This window comes from Entelurus aequoreus, linkage group LG12 (assembly GCF_033978785.1).
Source record: "Entelurus aequoreus isolate RoL-2023_Sb linkage group LG12, RoL_Eaeq_v1.1, whole genome shotgun sequence".
Classification (NCBI taxonomy): Eukaryota; Metazoa; Chordata; class Actinopteri; order Syngnathiformes; family Syngnathidae; genus Entelurus; species Entelurus aequoreus.
In genome coordinates, this window is record NC_084742.1 from 21,192,175 (window position 1) to 21,211,143 (window position 18,969).

The window sequence follows — 18,969 nt, forward strand, 5'->3', positions numbered from 1 at the left end:
GACACCTTGCTGATTGAAGAGTTTGTCATCATGTATTTCGTTTTTTAAAAGTATATTTAATTAAATACCACACGTTATTAAAATGCTGCATACAAATCTACTCTAATGACACACAAAGTACAGAACAGTACACCACTTCAATGTTATATAAAAGTAACTGCAGTTATACACCCAAGCGATAGGGGACGCGTTGTTAAATAAATATAGCGGAAGTACAAGGAATGACAACGTCCGGGTATTTATAGGAAGTTTTGGCGGTTGTTTTATTTTGCCCACTGCCAGTAGTTTGCATTCTTTGACTGTAACGTTATCAAGTAGCTTAAAAGCTGACTGTTTGTCTGTTTTAATTCTATTATTCGTCAAACCGATAGTTGGCAGTAGTTACGCCTTTTTTGTGTTATTTTAAACGTATGTTGATCATTTTAGAACAAGTTTCGAAGCTAGCGAAAAACAAAGTGTTCGTGTTAGCACGACGAGTTAGCTAATTAGCTAAATTACTGGGTACAAAACGTGCTTATTCTGAAGATGGCGAGCCAAATAATTTTAGATAAACAAAACGGTAAATATTTGTGGTTTGCTCTTCTCTCACTGGGGTTTCAACCTGACAATTACCGTTTGTCGAATGTCAGCAAGAGCAGCGCAAGACACATCAAACTTGGACCGTAAGTCTTCCTTTTCCATCCATCCATTTTCTACCGCTTGTCCCGTTCGGGGTCGCGGGGGGTGCTTTTGACAAACCAAAATGTTTTTTTTTACCTGCAAAAATCATGATGCCTATTAATTGTCATGTGTTTTGATAGGAATATGTTTGACAAACCCAACAAAGATGCTTTCTTCATTGTGATTACTTTCCTGCTGGAAAAACTCAATCCAACAAGGTTTCAGCAGACCTACAGGTAGATGATGTCTAACTCGTAAATGTTTTTTTTGTCTTTTTAAAAAAATATATCTTCTTTTTTTTTAGATTTTGCTTGCCTGTGGTTGGAAATAAACAAGATGCTGAGTTCCGGAAAGTGACCTGCGCTTGGCTGCGAGAATTGATGGTGACGTTAAAAACTATCCATCCATCCATCCATGTTGGCGTGTAAATCTTATGGGTAGTGTAGGCCTGGCATGCTCGATGATCTCAGCTGAATTAGGGCGGAGGGCGGGGTACACTCTGGACAAGTCACCACCTCATCACAGATAGACAACATTCACATTCACACACTAGGGCCAATTTAGTGTTGCCAATCAACCTATCCCCAGGTGCATGTCTTTGGGGGTGGGAGGAAGCCGTACATATTGATAATAATGCAGGTATCTCATTTGAAATGCAATAAACTCGTATTTCACATATATTTTAACATTGTAATCGGAATGTAAACTTTGAAATCTCCAAGTCAAAAAAACCCCAAAAGAGTAACTATAAAACATATTCTTTGTCTGTCAGCTAAATGTTGCACTTGGATAACAACCATAATCAAAAGGAATAAAATATGTTAAGTAAGGGGTAGGATACCTCAAATATACACAACCAAAATAATGGTTAAGGTGTTGACAAAGTTGCCCTTCAATATTGAATATGTCGGCAGAGTTGTACATTATTTAACTGACAATCAATTTCGGACATACTTAAAACAATAGTGCAGGGTAGTAAAATAAACACTACAGTGTAGGGTTGTCCCGTTACCAATATTTTGGTACAGCTACCAGTACCAAAATGTATTTAGATATTTTTTTAAATAAAGGGGACCACAAAAATGACATTTTTGCCTTTACTTAACAAAATATCTTATGATGCATTAAAAATGTTTCTTCCATCCATCCATTTTCTACAGCTTGTCCCTTATTACATCAAAATAATTTTGGTATTAAATAGGATAGTGAAAATATTGGACAACTTCTCTTTTGGTAGTAAGTGAGCCAGCAAATGCTCCTAATGTGGCTGTTGATGTATGCAGCAACATATTATGTCATTTCTGATTTTGTCAAGATTATGAGGGGCAAGCGGTAGAAAGTGGGTGGATGGATGGATGGATGGCTGGTTCTGGTTACTTTCTGTGTTAACATGTTCTAGCTACATTTCTGTTAAAATGTAATAACCACTTATTATTCTGTTTGGATACTTTACGTTAGTTTTAGGTGATACTGCACATTTTGGTCTCAATCCAATACCAATACTTAAAGTCTTCCTGTATCCAAAGACATATTTCGTGAGTTTATAAACAATAAAAAAAATTATAAAATATTTTTTGATAATATCAATGCAATCAATGTAGTTAGGGCTGGGCGATATAGTCTTTTATTAATATCTCAATATTTTTAGGCCATGTCACGATACACGATATATATCTCGATATTTTGCCTTAGCCTTGAATGAACACTTGATGCATATAATCACAGCAGTATGATGATTCTGTGTCTACAATTACAACATTCTTGTTCATACTTCATTAATATGTGCTTATTTTAAACTTTCATGCAGAGGGAAATCACAACTGAGTCAATTGACCAAAACTGTATTTATTAGACAGTTATTAAGCAGTTGCACAAACATTCATGTTATTTCAAAACAGAAAGTGCAAGATTGTCAGAGACATTTTAAAACGAGCTATGAGTGCACTTTTGTGCATGATGTCACTAAGATGACATATCAAAACAACACTAAATTAAAGTGCACTTTTTGGACATAACGCCACTACAATAGTTTAAAACAAATAAAGTGCACTTTTGTGCAGGATGTAACACAAGATATTTCAATAAGTGTCAAATAAAAATGAGCTGCATAATAGGAAATCAAATAGTATATGTCCTTCGCTATGTGGTAGGTTCCTGCGGACATTATCTCCTTCTGTTGTTGACAATTTTTTTCATACGGTGTTGATCTGGAAATAGCTGCTTTGGCATTTTGTTGGTGTGGCACTGAACGGAGATGTTGACATGCAGAGTTTCAAGCACTCCTTATTCTCTAGCGGGTGACTTTTCAAATGATGCTACATTAGCAGTGGTGCTACTTTTTGTAGCAACGCTTTTGCTGCATAATTGTTCAACATCTTCCCGCTTGAAGTCAAACCACCGCCAGACGATGGACCCCATGCTGTTTTCTTGGGAATTAATTCTTCCTTCATTTGTTACCAGATTTGCACCTTCTCTCTCTCGTATTACCACCCGCACTGTACCATTAGCATCACGGCTAATGTTACCATGTCGCTACCCGTCTGCTCCGCGGGAGCGTGTGACGTTGCACACGTGACAGTATGTGACGTATGTAAGAAGGTGCGCTTGTTTTAAGTCTCTGTGAGAAGGAGAGACAACAAAGAGTGGGAAACGCATGCAGTGTAATGCCCGCAGCTAAAAGCAACTGCGTGAGAACGTATACTCGAATACCACGATATAGTCATTTTCTATATCGCACAGAGACAAACCCGCGATATATCGATATATCGCCCAGCCCTAATTGTAGTATCAACTATATAAGGCTCTTGTACATGGTATTGTTACAGTCGATGTTTGTGTAGATCCATTCATCTGTTTACATTCAGGAGCGCTAGCTGGCTTTTAGCGGTAATACACCTACAGTTGTGCCTAAAGGAAGAGTTTGAACTCTGTCATTGCCAACCAAGGTTACATTAAAATGTATTGAGATGAACCTTTCTTATCCATCCATCCATTTTCTACTGCTTGTCCCTTTTGGGGTCGCGGGGAGGTGCTGGAGCCTATCGAACACATATTTATTTTCTGTACCGTTATACACATAAATTCTTTCAAAATCATACAATGTGATTTCCTGGATTTGTACTGAAAATGACAGACGCCTCATTTTTTAAAGTGGGTAAACTTTCACGGTCAGTGGCTGCCAAATCCTTTTTTGTCCCACTGTAGGTTGCGCATGTGAGGTTGTGGACTCCTGATAATTGAAGTTGTTTTCTTAGATTTTTTGTCTTTCAAGGCTCATGCAGATTATTTGTGCCCTTTCTTAGGATGAAACTGGATACACAGGCTCCAAAATGCTTGCATCATTGCTACTCTCACCTGGAGGCCCCAAGTTCACAAGCTTGATGCTTCATTTGGCGAAACAGGTGATGCTTCTGGAAATGACTAGTTTCAACACAGGTAGGTCTCCCCCTCATCCGAACGATTTGATCAACTTTGCTCTGAACTATTTTATCTTATACGTCTTTCGTTAGGTGACGGTTTTGTACCCGAGGCTGCAGCGATGCCGGCGTCTTCTCTTGACATGGCAAGGAAGAGACTCCACCTAGCTAAAACCAGGTTTTTAAAGGAGGCTGTCCGCCAGGATCGCGTATTGCAGGAGTACCAGAAACGAGCAAAGTAAGTCATTGGGTTGTTCATTGCATAGTTTTAGCTTAACTGTTATTCTTGTTCTCATTACCTGTAATGTAAGGGGCTGGAAAGTATTTTAGGTTTTAGAGAGAGCAACTGTAAGAACTTATATATTTCATAAAATATGTAATGTATCACAGTTACAATGCGCTTTAAAGGCCTACTGAAACCCACTACTACCGACCACGCAGTCTGATAGTTTATATATCAATGATGAAATCTTAACATTATAACACATGCCAATACGGCCGGGTTAACTTATAAAGTGACATTTTAAATTTGCCGCTAAACTTCCGGTTCGAAACGCCTCTGAGGGTGACGTATGCGCGTGACGTAGACCGGCGAACACGGGTATGCCTTCCACATTGAAGCCAATACGAAAAAGCTCTGTTTTCATTTCATAATTCCACAGTATTCTGGACATCTGTGTTCGTGAATCTGTTGCAATCATGTTCATTGCATTATGGAGAAGGAAGCTGAGCAAGCAAAGAAGAAAGTTGTCGGTGCGAAATGGACGTATTTTTCGAACGTAGCCAGCAACAACAGTACACAGCCGGCGCTTCTTTGTTTACATTCCCGGAAGATGCAGTCAAGATGGAAGAACTCGGATAACAGAGACTCTAACCAGGAGGACTTTTGACTTCGATACACAGACGCCTGTAGAGAACTGGGACAACACAGACTCTTACCAGGATTACTTTGATTTGGATGACAAAGACGCAGACGTGCTACTGTGAGTATGCAGCTTTGGCTTCTAAACATTTGATCGCTTGACCGTATGTGCGCAACTTTTTTTTGCGTATGTACGTAACTTTTTAAAAATATATAAGCTTTATGAACCTTGGGTTAGGTGAACGGTCTTTTGGGCTGAGTGATTGTGTGTGTTGATCAGGTGTTTGAATTGTATTGGCGTGTTCTATGGAGCTAGGAGCTAGCAGAGGAGCTAGGAGCTAGCGTAACAAACACGCAGGTGTTTTTATGCAGGATTAATTTGTGGCATATTAAATATAAGCCTGGTTGTGTTGTGGCTAATAGAGTATATATATGTCTTGTGTTTATTTACTGTTGTAGTCATTCCCAGCTGAATATCAGGTACCGTGAGTATGCAGCCTTGGCTGCTAAACATTTGACAGCTTGACCGTATGTGCGCGTCACGTACGTAACTTTTTAAAAATATATAAGCTTTATGAACCTTGGGTTAGGTGAACGGTCTTTTGGGCTGAGTGATTGTGTGTGTTGATCAGGTGTTTGAATTGTATTGGCGTGTTCTATGGAGCTAGGAGCTAGCAGAGGAGCTAGGAGCTAGCGTAACAAACACGCAGGTGTTTTTATGCAGGATTAATTTGTGGCATATTAAATATAAGCCTGGTTGTGTTGTGGCTAATAGAGTATATATATGTCTTGTGTTTATTTACTGTTGTAGTCATTCCCAGCTGAATATCAGGTCACCCCCGGCTCTCACAGCATCTTCCCTATCTGAATAGCTTCAACTCCCCACTAGTCCTTCACTTGCACTTTACTCATCCACAAATCTTTCATCCTCGCTCAAATTAATGGGGAAATTGTCGCGTTCTCGGTCCGAATCTCTCTCACTTCATGCGGCCATCATTGTAAACAATAGGGAACTTTGCGTATATGTTCAACTGACTACGTCACGCTACTTCCGGTAGGGGCAAGCCTTTTTTTTATCAGATACCAAAAGTTGCAATCTTTATCGTCGTTGTTCTATACTAAATCCTTTCAGCAAAAATATGGCAATATCGTGAAATGATCAAGTATGACACATAGAATAGATCTGCTATCCCCGTTTAAATAAAAAAAATTCATTTCAGTAGGCTTTTAAATCCAATTGCCAGGTTTAAGCATTAAGTCATTTAATGGACTTTTAAGGCCTTAAATTGCAATAAAAAGCATTAAATTCAATGTCCAGAGTCATTAAAAAATGTATTACAATTGTTAACCTTGGCTATTAGTCAATATATTGAATGATAAATTAAAATTAACTCAATAACTTTGTCATCATTGATTAATTGTTATGTCTTCATCCCTGGCTTTCAAACTGGATACAAGAGGTCTCAATGTGCATCGCTCTTAGCACCTGAGCATGTTTATTCGACAGTGGAATTACATGAACAAAGTGAGCCTCCTCTCAGTCATCCATAATCTTTGTTTCGGTACGTGCAAGCGGGACTTACTTGCAATTCTCGTCCACACGTTTTCCTTTGTGTAGTAGTGGTAGCGATACCCCCTTTAATGTTGGAGTTGCAACTTAATATTTTGAAACAGCGGTGACTTTTAAAAGGGAACTGCACTTTTTTTTGGTATTTTGCCTATCGTTCACAATCCTTATAAGAGACAAGAACACATGTCTTTTGGGACGCTGATGCAAAGCTATATTTTTTTGGGATGTGCACGTAAAGATCTGTGGGAGGGTACGTAGAGGGAGGAGCTGTACACGTTGCATACGCAAGCTACGTGACACGAGAGTATATATATATATATATATATATATATATATATATATATATATATATATATATATATATATATATATATATATATATATATATATATATATATTTGTTTCTCCTTAATGCAATTGAATGTGGCGCGCCGACTCGGCATTTTTATTACCGCCATGCCTTGAAAATGTTTTTTTTGTTTTTTTTAAATTTGAAAACTAATTAAATTAATATATTAGGGCTGTGAATCTTTGGGTGTCCCACAATTCGATTCAATATCGATTCTTAGGGTCACCAAAAGTGACAAGCGGTAGAAAACGGATGGATGGTCGTTAAATTGTGAATTGAGGTATAGCCTATTATGTGTGCACTATAGAGTGGTACAGAAAACTTGACCACCGAAAAAAGATTTTGATTACCGAAAACCGTGCTACCGAAATTGGATGTAAACAAAGTGCACACCATAGTTTGGAGCTTTGTCAGCATGTCTGCAATGTAGACGTGATTTTTATATATATTGCAGGTATCCGCGGACACCCATCTACAAAATGTGCAAATATTAAGACGGTGACTGCTTTTAAGGAGGGAAAGTCCAGCTAGAGCAACAGCGCAAAGCAAGTGTGACGTCATGCTCGCTGCAGCTCTCTTCTTTCGTCAGCGACATCGAGGCACAGAAATAGTCTCTCAGCACAAGTACATTCTATATTAACACCAGAAGATGCAAGATTGGTTGCTAGTTGTTTTTAATTAAACGAATTAAAATTAAGTGTGTAAACTCTTGAAAAAATCTCAACAAAGTACATTGTACAAAAAGCAGCAACAATTAAAAATAATTTTGTATAGTGTACTATCAATATATCCTGCCTATTATGCTTTAGAAGTATTATATTAAAAAGCATTTGTGTATACTGTACTTTTAGATGTTTTGTTTTATCCACAACATAAAAATATTTAGATTTCTAGATTTAAAAAAAAAAAGGCTCTCATTGAATGACACATTAACACGCGAAGTCCCAGAGAAGGGTCAATTGACATTTTTACCTAGAAAACACACAAGAGGGTCATTTGACCCCTAGTCCCCCCTGTGGACACTCCTTTTGTTATGAAAATGTGGCTGTTAGTGGCACACGGCAGGGGGCCACTTGAGCCTGTGTGGGGGAGGGAACCTTACAGCTCAAGCTTTAGTTCTGAGGTAGGTTGTGTGTGTTTTTGCAAGGATCAACAGAATGAAGGGATCAACACTCTGACATTTATTGTTAAAAAAAATACAAAACAAAACATATTTACAAAGAATGAAAAAGCAACTGTTTTCCCAGTTTTGGTGTGGAGGGTTGTTGCAGAAGCAATTGTTATTTTTGTGTGCCAAAAATAGTTTAAAAAAAAAAATTTACAAAGAAAAAAGCATATTTACAAAGAATGAAAAACCATGTCCATGTAAACGTGACTGACATACATTTGAGCAGTCACTCACAATCCTGGCACTGCCATTGCTCCTTTCGGCATTTCCCACATGTATAATTTTTCTGTCTACCTAGACAAACTGCCCCTAACAGCCTCATTACCATAACAAAATGAGTGATTAGTGTATTCGGGAAAAGCGTCGGGCCAAATGACCCCTCTCTGGGTCTTCTAGGTAGACAGAAAAATGCTGGGACTTCTAGTGTTAAGCAAGCACACCTGTTCGCCATTAGAATGATAAATATGTAAAGCACCTGCTTTATAGTTGCAGAGCTTTCTTGGTGGTTGATAACACGTAAGTGAATCTCTTGTCGTTTAGGGGCATTGAGGATTCTCTGCGACACCTCCGAGATGAGAATAAGAAGTACGATGCTCTCCTCAAGTAAGGGACTTTTTTTCCCCCTCATTTCTCGTTGACATTATTTATAATTGTAATCAATTTGATCTCCTATTTAAGACATCATGTGGGGGATTCCCCCCAACCAGAAGTGCCTTCCACCAACAAAACTGTGATGGTATTATCTAAATGTGAAAGTTGTGCATGTTTTCTCCAGAAGAAGTCATCATTAATGGTTGTGTTTAAGGTTCGATCCCTGTGGTCGACCATTGATGAAATGCGGTTGACAACAGAAGAGAGCCAACATGTGTTGGGAAGCGTCTTGAAAGGAGTGGTGGACCAGTACACTCTCGACGGCACAGACCGCCGCCTACAAATTCCTCGCTGCCTGATTGAGACTATTGAACAACTCCCCCAACAGGTGACTTGATTGCTTTTAGTAAGCTCTACTGGCGACGCGCTGTTTTGTGCATCTGTAGCTTCAACGCTAATGAACTGTTTTTGTCCACGCTTTTCTTTTACCGAGTTGTGTTGCGAACAGTCGTTTATTACATACACAGGTGGTGCTTGCCGTACAAACGAGTTTTGTTTAGACACAGTCAAAAATCAGACATACGTTATAAAAGTTGTTACAGCGAATGTCTGATTTTTTTTTTCCTGAATTATATTAATTAACTCTTAAGGCACATACATTGTATTTACATTTCTGAGTTTCAGATAATGGGCAAGAGTCCCATTAAGCTACTGTTCATTTACCTGCAACAGTGCAGATTTTGGCATATTTTGAAAGGTTTGGAGGCATATATACAAGCCAAATATCATTAAAAAAATATTGAAATGTGATGTAGTGGATGGGGAACTGCAGTTTTCTGGAATTTTGCCTGGGATCCCAGATCTGATTCTAACAGCATGGAATCAGTGACCACTGTAGAATTCATGAACATTAATGATCTTAATCTTGAATAAGGAGTGTGACAGTCAAGCAGTTGGTATCAAATGTGCTGCCAATATTAGTGGATGTTTAACCTCTTTTAACACTCTTAAAGGGGAACTGCAGTTTTCTGGAATTTTGCCTGGGATCCCAGATCTGATTCTAACAGCATGGAATCAGTGACCACTCTAGAATTCATGAACATTAATGATCTTAATCTTGAATAAGGAGTGTGACAGTCAAGCAGTTGGTATCAAATGTGCTGCCAATATTAGTGGATGTTTAACCTCTTTTAGAGGTTTTTATGGTCTTCATTTTAGCTTCTATGGTGAGTACTTTTATTTCGCACATTGCCACTTTGAAACATAAGGAAGTACAAAATGTTGACTAAAAAGCAAAAATGACTGTTCTAACCCAGCTGTAGCTGTCTCACGCGTAGAACACACAGTGCAGCTGTCTTCCTCACGTACACACAACCACGTAGCGCACAGAGGCTACTGTATCCTTATGCCACATGTGCTGTAACTAGCGCTCAAGAACATATCCAGTAAAAGGACCACATTTCTATTTTTAATTCAATTATGGGAACTAAATATTCATAACCACAAAACGTAACTCAGAGCGTCGCAAACCAATTACTACTTGTATATCCGCACTTGCCCAACATAATAGATGTCGGATACAATAATAATAATAATAATAATAGCAATAATTTAAAAAATAAGTATTGCCTGGGCAGACCAAAGGAAATGTGGCAGCCAATTTGCACTAACGGCCTTTTTGACCACGTCAAGGTGGACCAAGTGTCTTGCTCAAGGACACAACAGCTGTGCCTGGGTTTGAGAGATCAGGGTTTAACCCACCAACCTAAGGTTTTTTTAGACCATCTGCTCTCTCTCCTCGGCCACATACAACAATGTAAAAAGTTATTGCATTGAGAGAGAGAAACATTTTCTGTGGTGCAAACAAAATGAAACTAAAGACATAACAACGGTATGGGAAAGGACACAACGTTAGCAACACTAGTATATAGCTATGTGAGTGATCAACAAAATGTATGAATGTAAGCTAGAACATCATCACTTATTAAAAATGTTTTGCAGTTAAGCTCTAGGAATGTGTACCAGGCCCGGCAGCTAGACCTGCTTTATGTGTTGGAGCTGGCAAACCATGCTCTGCGCCTCCTGAAGGAACGTTGCAGAGTCCAGAAGACCCCCAAACCGAAGGTCGAACTGATACACCTGGAGCAAAAATGTCAACAGATGGCTCGTGAGCTGCAGGACCTTCAGCTCCTTAGGTAAGCTGTAATGGAGGAGGACATCATTTTACTATAAAAAAATGGGACCCAATACCTCCCTGATTGGTACTCCGCATCAAGGGTTGGAATTAAAAATTATTCCCGGGCGTGGCCACCACTGCTGCTCCCCTCACCTCCCAGGGGGTGATCAAGGGTGATGGGCCAAATGCAGAGAATAATTTCGCCACACCTAGTGTGTGTGTGACAATCATTGGTACTTTAACTTTAACTTAACATGACTCTGGCTTAAGTGAAATACTGCCTTCAGATTGAAGAGTTCCAAGGAGGAAATCCCTGAGGTGAGAAGGAGTATTAGAGACTTGGAGGCCGAGTGGGACAGGAAGTGGATAAACACACTGAAAGAAACACCCTTGATCTCTTTTCTCAATGAAGATCAAGTGAGTGCTCATTCAATCAACCTTAGCCAATAGGTTTTAAAAGTGCCTGCAATCATCTGACTTCTTCTTTTTAGGCACCTGGCTTTCTTTCACCAATGGCCTGCCTGTCGTTTGAACCAGCAGCTGATGCTAGCTATGGACCTAGCGTCTTCTCACAGTTTCCTGCCAAGCTTCCTAGTGAGTTGAGTCCAGTGACGCTGTAGGACATTTTGAGTTGGATTGCAATGTCTTATGTTGCTTGTTCAAACTTTCAGATAAGTCTGAAGAGTGTAAGTTGGGTGACGGCACTACTTGCTCATTCCTCAAAAGGTGAATGTTGTCTTTCTTTTAAATCCTGATTGTAATGTACCGGGAGGCAGATACTTGGACAGTTCTAAGCAGTGGTCTGTCCATCACTGGTCCTCCCCATAGCATCCCTGCTCTCTGATGACTGTGGTGAATTGAGAGAAATCACTACAGACAGATACGGAGCAGACACTGCGCTAATTTCAGTCCTTGAAGGCTTATCTTGCAGTGTAGAAATGACTCTGGGAATAACAATTTGCTCTCTGTTTGCACATAGCTCTTTTTCCACAGTTGAAAAGCATCAACAAGGGGATATTTCAGCCGCCACATCGCCCCACGTCAACACCTCCCTGGACTGTTTTTTTGATACGCCTCCATCCCCTCCTCAGAAGACCCCATCTGTACCACAGCAGGTACTGTAGTTGTTGGATTTCACTTTAATGGTCCCATGTTATGTTTTTTCACCTATTTGAAATCACGGGCCCCACAATAATGTATAGAAAATGTGTTGTCCAAAATCTAGCCTTGATGCCTGAATTTAGACAACTCTTAGTAAACCCTACTAGGATTAGAGCAGTTTGTATCTGTAGCTTTAATCAGAGTTACTACAGTCATGAAATACCTAGAAAAGTCATGAAATCTTAAAATTCGATTTCCTGACCCAGGAAAAGTCATTTAAAAATGATACATTTTTAGACGTTTTGGAAAATTTATGGAAATATATTTCAAAGTTTCATTGAGTCAAACAAAACGGAAGTGTTGTAATGAAATGTAAATTGCTACGGACCATCAAGATATTTTGGTGGTATGAAAAATGTATTCATACTAGTCTGTGTGGGCTTGTGGCATGCAAGCGCCTACGAAATGCAGGCACGCCCACTGGCTAGTTACACTTGCTAGCGAAGTGACGATACTGAAAAATTGCCTGCAAAGTGCAGCTTCAATAATACATGGCTTTTTTTAGGATACATACAAATTGTGGATGTCATAGATGCTGACCCAAGACGTGCTAAATGCAAACTGTGCTGCACAACATTTGGCATTTTGAATAAAGGCGATGCAACTCTCGTTAGCCACTTGAAGGGAAAACATTTGAAACTGAAGCCACATTTGCTTGCAGCGCAATAATCATAGATGAGTCTATGAACACTGATGCTGTAAGGACAGCCGGGCAGCAACACTACTACAATTTCCACAGCAACAAATCAGACAACGTTGGGCTTTTGGGCTTGCTGTGCACTTTAAAGACTCATGTCATTTCGGCCAGTGTTTTTCAACTTTTTTTACCTTTTTTTTTAACACATAATTAACCATATCCACTCGGCATCCATTGCACCGGTCTGCGGTCCCCTACAATGTTTCTCATTGTGCCCTCTGGGTTGAAGTTTTCTTGCCCTCATGTGGGATCTGAGCCGAGGATGTTGTTGTGGCCTGTGCAGCCCTTTGAGACACTTGTCATTAAGGGCTATATAAATAAACCTTGATTGCCCCAAAAGGGACAAGCGGTAGAAAATGGATGGATGAATGGATGATTTAACCCAAGGCACATTTTTTTTGTTTAAAAAAGTACACTAACAGCACTCAATAGCTTATAATGACAATTTAAAGTCCTTCTCATCAAATACCTGACAGAATTGTTCGATATGTATTCTAACGAAATTCTCTTGTCTCAAAGTAGGCCTACACAGCAATCAGCTACCTGCTGTCACCTACTGATATGGAAGAGTATTTCATGGGTACTCTGCCAATCTCTCAACAGCACAGACACTCAACAACGGCACGTTATTTGTGGATTATAATTATTGGTTTACAAAAAAGTATTTTTTAGAACAATTAGGTGAAATATCATAATTTCGCACGGCACACCAGACATTATCTCACGGCACATTCAGGCTACATTCGCACTGCAGGGTAGGATGTCCAATTTGGATGTTTTTGTAAAGCCCGATCTATGTATGTACGGTAGTTATTCACATTACAAAAAATGCAATGTCTATTGTGAACGCAGTCTGACAAGCGTGTCGACATTACGTAAACATGGCTCTAACTCTAGTAGGTCTCAGTCCTGGGGGCATTTGTGGCAATTGAAAAAAAAATTGTGCGATCAAATTCAACATTTTCTGAATTAGGGATGTCCCGATCCGATATTTGGATCGGATTGGCCGCCGATATTTGCCAAAAAATGCGTATCGGCAAGGCATGGGAAAATGCCGATCCAGATCCAGTTTTTTAAAAAAAACCCCGGTCCGTGTTTTCCAACGCACCGATTTAAATAATACATTCCACTTTTCTGCTGCTCCCTAATTTCCGTTCCGCATTTTCCAGCACACCTTCAACACATCCACAGGTCTGTGGATTCTCACACAGTTGCTTTTAGCTGCTGGCATTACACGACAGGCTCTTCTCACTCTTTTCTGTGTATCCCTCTCACAGACAGCAAGCGCACCTTCTTACACACGTCACGTCATACGTCACATACGTATACGCCCTCCCCGAGCAGAGAGGTAGCAGCATTGCTAACGTTAGCTGTGATGTTAGCGCAGCCGTGGGAGCAACGTTCCCTCTAAGGTGCGCGCCTGTGCAATTGCGCACTGCTCAAGCGTCTTCTGCGCATAGCAATTATATGCCACGCACAAAATCAAGTAAAAAAATAAGCGCATAACAATTTTCGACACACGGACACGACAGAGAAAACAGTTTTCGTCATCATTGTTCAAATATTGTAACGTCTGTCGAGACGCTTATCTCCATTCGGTGCCACACGCCCACACCATCAAAATGCCGAGGCAAAAATTTCCACATCAACACTGTATGAAAAAATTGGTGATTTTTTTAGTTGTTATTTCCTTCTCTGCATGAAAGTTTAAAAGTAGCATATATTAATGCAGTATTAAGAAGAATGTTTTAATGTAGACATGCAAGCCTTGAAAGAAAATTTTGAAAATCAAGACTACATTTCCTGCAAATGGGTGCATTTCTACCCTATATTTTAACTTTAGATTTATTCTCATATCAAACTCTTTTGGCTGTCTTTTTGACACTTACATCCGGCGCCCCCCTCCACACCCCAGATTATAAATAATGTAAATAATTCATTGTGATTATCTTGTGTGATGACTGTATTATGATGATAGTATATATCTGATAGTATATATCTGTATCATGAATCAATTTAAGTGGACCCCGACTTAAACAAGTTGAAAAACTTATTCGGGTGTTACCATTTAGTGGTCAATTGTACGGAATATGTACTTCACTGTGCAACCTACTAATAAAAGTCTCAATCAATCAAAACACATAGAATCATCATACTGCTGTGATTATATGCATCAAGTGTTCATTCAAGGCTAAGGCAAAATATTGAGATATATATCGTGTATCGCAATATGGCCTTAAAATATCGCAATATTAAAAAAAGGCCATATCGCCCAGCCCTAGTTCAATGATGCCATTTCTGTTCGTCATGTATAATTTTGTCTAATTTGTGTTTATCCTTGACTAAACAGGTCAGTTTCTTGTTACCAACCATTGTGTATTATTCAAACTCCCCTAATTCAGCTGGCTAGTTGTTATCAAGAGTACTAAAACCCTTTTCAACATGATTCTGACAACTAAGTAGGCTAAATAACTTTAAACTTTAATACATGCTCGGATAGGCCAGTATCGGTCAGTATTGGTATCGGTCAGTATCTGTATCGGATCGGAAGTGCAAAAACAATATCGGTATCAGATCGGAAGTGCAAAAACCTGGATCGGGACATCCCTATTCTGAATCAAATTATTGCACATAGAAGATTAAGAAGGAAGAGGGCAAGCATTTTGGCTCTCTCAGTTTTTGGGACATTTGATTTGAGTCCTTAAACATCTGCTCCAAAGACTGTGGGTGAGGATTTGGAGTCAGAGACAGGAGTGGTAGAACATTGACCTGAGTTCCTAAAATATATTCTTTTCGCCTGTTTTCTGCTCATTTGTCAACTATTTATTTTTTTAACCGTCTATTTTTGCTAATAATTATGACCCTTACCTCTTTTTGTCAGATGAATGCAACCCGATCGATTAGACTGCAGTTGCATCCGTTACATATCTGATTTACTATATATATATATACAAAAGAGGCCTGGGTCAGTTTCTAAAAATGTGGAATTGTACTGTTCACATTCACATAAAAAATCAGATACAGGTCATATATGGGCAAAAGAAATCTGAATTGACCTGCAGTCTGACAAGGCCTTAAAGGGAAACTTCGGTTTTTTTCAACCTGGGCCCTGTTTTCATAATTTTTTCTGTATATGTGAGTGCTGGATAAAACATTTTTTGAGGTCGCGCCAGTATTGAGCAGGGCAGGCAGCCTCCAGCCCAGCTAACGCTCGTACACAGGGCAAATGGCTCTCGTCAAAATTCGGCCTATAAACATGCATTTTTTTCACACTGACAGGCTCAGATGGTTACAATGAGTGTCCGACAACATACTAGAAAGGAGAAATTAACGTATGTCTCTACCTTTAGCTGGAGATCGCTGTATGTTGTGAGCTGTGTCCAAATCTCACCACGCTACAAATCTCGTTCCGAAATCTCGCGATAACTCGCGACAAAACACCGGTGGAAAAACAGTTACCTGACTGAGGTGAAGAGAGATGACTGAAGTGATTTTCTGTTGGATTACCGAAGACTGTTATTTTAGTTTTATAGAAAAGTTTGTTTGTTTGTCTGTCATGGCTGAATTTTTGCCTGATGTGGACGATTTGATTTGTCGCGAGTTATCGCGAGATTTCGGAACGAGATTTGTAGCGTGGTGAGATTTGGACACAGCTCACAACATACAGCGATCTCCAGCTAAAGGTAGAGACATACGTTAATTTCTCCTTTCTAGTATGTTGTCGGACACTCATTGTAACTATCTGAGCCTGTCAGTGTGAAAAAAATGCATGTTTATAGGCCGAATTTTGACGAGAGCCATTTGCCCTGTGTACGAGCGTTAGCTGGGCTGGAGGCTGCCTGCCCTGCTCAATACTGGCGCGACCTCAAAAAATGTTTTATCCAGCACTCACATATACAGAAAAAATTATGAAAACAGGGCCCAGGTTGAAAAAAACCGAAGTTTCCCTTTAAGTGTCCCAACAACAAGCATATGTAGTGCTGTTTGACAAGACTAAACAAATATTGGTCCTCCAAATTAATTTATATGCGGGGTTGTTGGAATGGAGCAGAAGTAAAGAGTAAATATGTTGCAACTGAAATACGACAAAATGTATCCAAGTGTGTCTGTCTACTGTTTTGGTTTTGTTTAAGAAAGGCACCATACATTTCAGTTATTAACTTAATTTTACTCAACGTTACGATAATTAGGTGTCTGTTGTACCATTGAAATAAAATAATTAATTGGTCCTGGAAATTCTGTAAGGTTTTGAAGAAGTCATGGAAAATCATTGATGAAAAGGTGAAAGTGTGTGTCTCCAACCAGTGCTTTTGTTTACTTCTTGTGAACACACTTTAACTCTGCACTTGTTTGAGGTAATAGATATGTATTACGTACAACAACACAACTTTAAGTAGTAGGACAGAAGGACATAAGTGTTGATAACACTAGCATGGCTTTGTGAGCCACAATGCTAACACTAACAGTCAGTCAATTTTAACAGCAATTTCATGCTTGTTTAGCTTATTCATTGTAGAAAAACTAAATGATTGCAAGATGTGTAGTGAAGCCCTTTTTTAATTAAAAAAAAAAGAAAATCAGTTGTTTAAACAGGGTGGTTTCATCTCAGCTAAGGGTACGTCAGAGAATGTATACACAGGACACATTACTTGAAACATCACAAAAATGCTGTCATATTTGGATTCACTTTCATCCTTGTGTCCATTGTGATCCATTCCAGGCCGCTGTAAGCATGACCGGTAGCCTTCATGCCAAGGAGACACCCACCAGGGCCAAGATTCCAGTATTAGACATGGAATGTGATAACCTTGCTGATCAGGTACAGAGATGACTGTCTCAACTAACAATAACAAGCACGTGGTTGCAGGTTTCCCAACGGATGTTTTTGTCTGTCATGTGCAAGTTTGCAGATGCTGTAGCAACAACCAGTCCGGCAGCAGACCACCTCTCAGGTTTGGATCTGGACTGGATTCTTGGCACCCTTCACGGAGATCCCTTTTCAACCAGAAAGCAGCTGCGTCGCACACCTGACAGTTTGAGTATGTTATATGCTAACTTTTGTGTATGCTCAGTTGATTAATATGATTGGCTGCTAATTTTTCTCCCAGTTTTGGATATAAGGAGCTCCTGGCGCAAAGCGGTAGAGGAAGACAGTGCTGAGGTGATAAAGTGGAACGACCGTATCGCTGGGTCCCTAACTCCCCTCTCTGAGCCTGACAGCACTCCTAGCTCACTTGGCCACGCACACAGTGTGCCCTCCCAAACCTGCAGCCCTGCGAGCAATCAACAGGGGGCAGTAATCAATTCTTCTCTGCTCTGTGGCACATTCAACGCTCTTAACAGCTCGAGTGGCACCACGACCAGCAGCAGCGTGCCACAATTTAGCCTCCATCAGGAAACTCTGCCTGAACTGCCCAGCTGCGACAGTCTGCTCAGCCTCGACGAAGAGGAAGATGAACCCTTCATCCCCTGTCTGAAAAAAGATGGGCCGTTGTCTCCGTTGAACTCCAGTCATCGTCGAATCCCGCAGCTGTGCAGTGGCTCTTTCATGGAGAACATAAGATCTCCGAAGGCTCTTCCAGTTAATGACATTTCAGTAGAAGCTAGCAAGAAGGTATTTTCTCTGGATCTAGATGCACTGGATGTGCAGTCCCCCACAAAGAAGCAGGAATACTGCCTCCCCACACTCATAACATTCTCCCCAACATGAAGTGTTCGCTGTTTTCTCTGTGTATGGTTTGTTTTTAATCTTATTTGTACATATTATTATGCGCTAAATAAAGTGTTTCCTGCAGTAATACACACGTGCAGTCTGTTTTTGTCTTAAATTAAAATTAATAGGCTTGGCTGTGAATTTTAATAAATAAATGATGACCATTTCAAATACAACTCACTTCTAACAAGCCTATAAAAAATGCTGCCGTATTTGTCTGAAAGAGTACTACAAAATTCTTAGTGATTTGTATCAGCGTTGACATGTTAAATGCAATTTAACATGCTTCAAAATTTAGTTTTAATTCCAAGCTATTTCTTGAAATCACCGGGTGAAATAGATAGTGCAATGTTCTCTTTCAGATCACTGACTATCTTCATAAACTTTTTAATTCCAAGTAATTTCTTATAACCAGGTGGAATAGTGCAATGCCCTCTTTCAGATCACTGACAATCTACCTTCTTAAACTCTTTCTGTTATGGTCCCCAAAAGTATTGGAGTCCAAATAATATTTATAAGGGCTGTCTGCAGTAAACTTGATGGCTGCAGGGGCCACTTTTGATATTAAGTTTATATTAACATTGCAGGTTATCTTGTAGCGTTAAG

At 39.7% G+C, this 18,969-nt stretch overlaps 1 protein-coding gene and 1 non-coding gene across 3 annotated transcripts; both read left to right on the forward strand.

Annotated features, from left to right (window-relative positions):
* Positions 1–209: 209 nt before the first annotated feature.
* Positions 210–18,450, forward strand: haus6 (HAUS augmin-like complex, subunit 6). 2 transcript variants are annotated; one of them, XM_062065200.1, is made up of 16 exons: positions 210–662; positions 801–896; positions 965–1,043; positions 3,963–4,095; positions 4,170–4,314; positions 8,566–8,628; positions 8,704–8,761; positions 8,831–9,004; positions 10,618–10,811; positions 11,080–11,209; positions 11,284–11,386; positions 11,464–11,518; positions 11,772–11,907; positions 17,371–17,469; positions 17,554–17,689; positions 17,759–18,450. In XM_062065200.1, exons 1-16 carry the CDS (start codon positions 526–528, stop codon positions 18,358–18,360), a joined length of 2,340 nt encoding a protein of 779 aa, XP_061921184.1. In that variant the 5' UTR covers positions 210–525; the 3' UTR covers positions 18,361–18,450. The 2 variants fall into 2 exon arrangements, with proteins under 2 accessions (XP_061921184.1, XP_061921185.1); XM_062065201.1 differs by lacking the exon at positions 11,464–11,518 and having other exon boundaries at positions 11,786–11,907.
* LOC133662970 (small Cajal body-specific RNA 8) lies at positions 11,559–11,689 on the forward strand. The gene has a single exon (XR_009828212.1). It is a non-coding gene; the product is annotated as a small Cajal body-specific RNA 8 (non-coding RNA).
* Positions 18,451–18,969: the final 519 nt, after the last annotated feature.

Excerpts from the sequence above, each read along its gene's own strand:
- haus6 (XM_062065200.1), top strand. The coding sequence starts at position 526 with ATGGCGAGCCAAATAATTTTAGATAAACAAAACGGTAAATATTTGTGG. Across the intron at positions 4,096-4,169 it reads AATGACTAGTTTCAACACAG|GTGACGGTTTTGTACCCGAG; the intron begins GTAGGTCTCCCC and ends GTCTTTCGTTAG. Across the intron at positions 4,315-8,565 it reads GAGTACCAGAAACGAGCAAA|GGGCATTGAGGATTCTCTGC; the intron begins GTAAGTCATTGG and ends CTTGTCGTTTAG.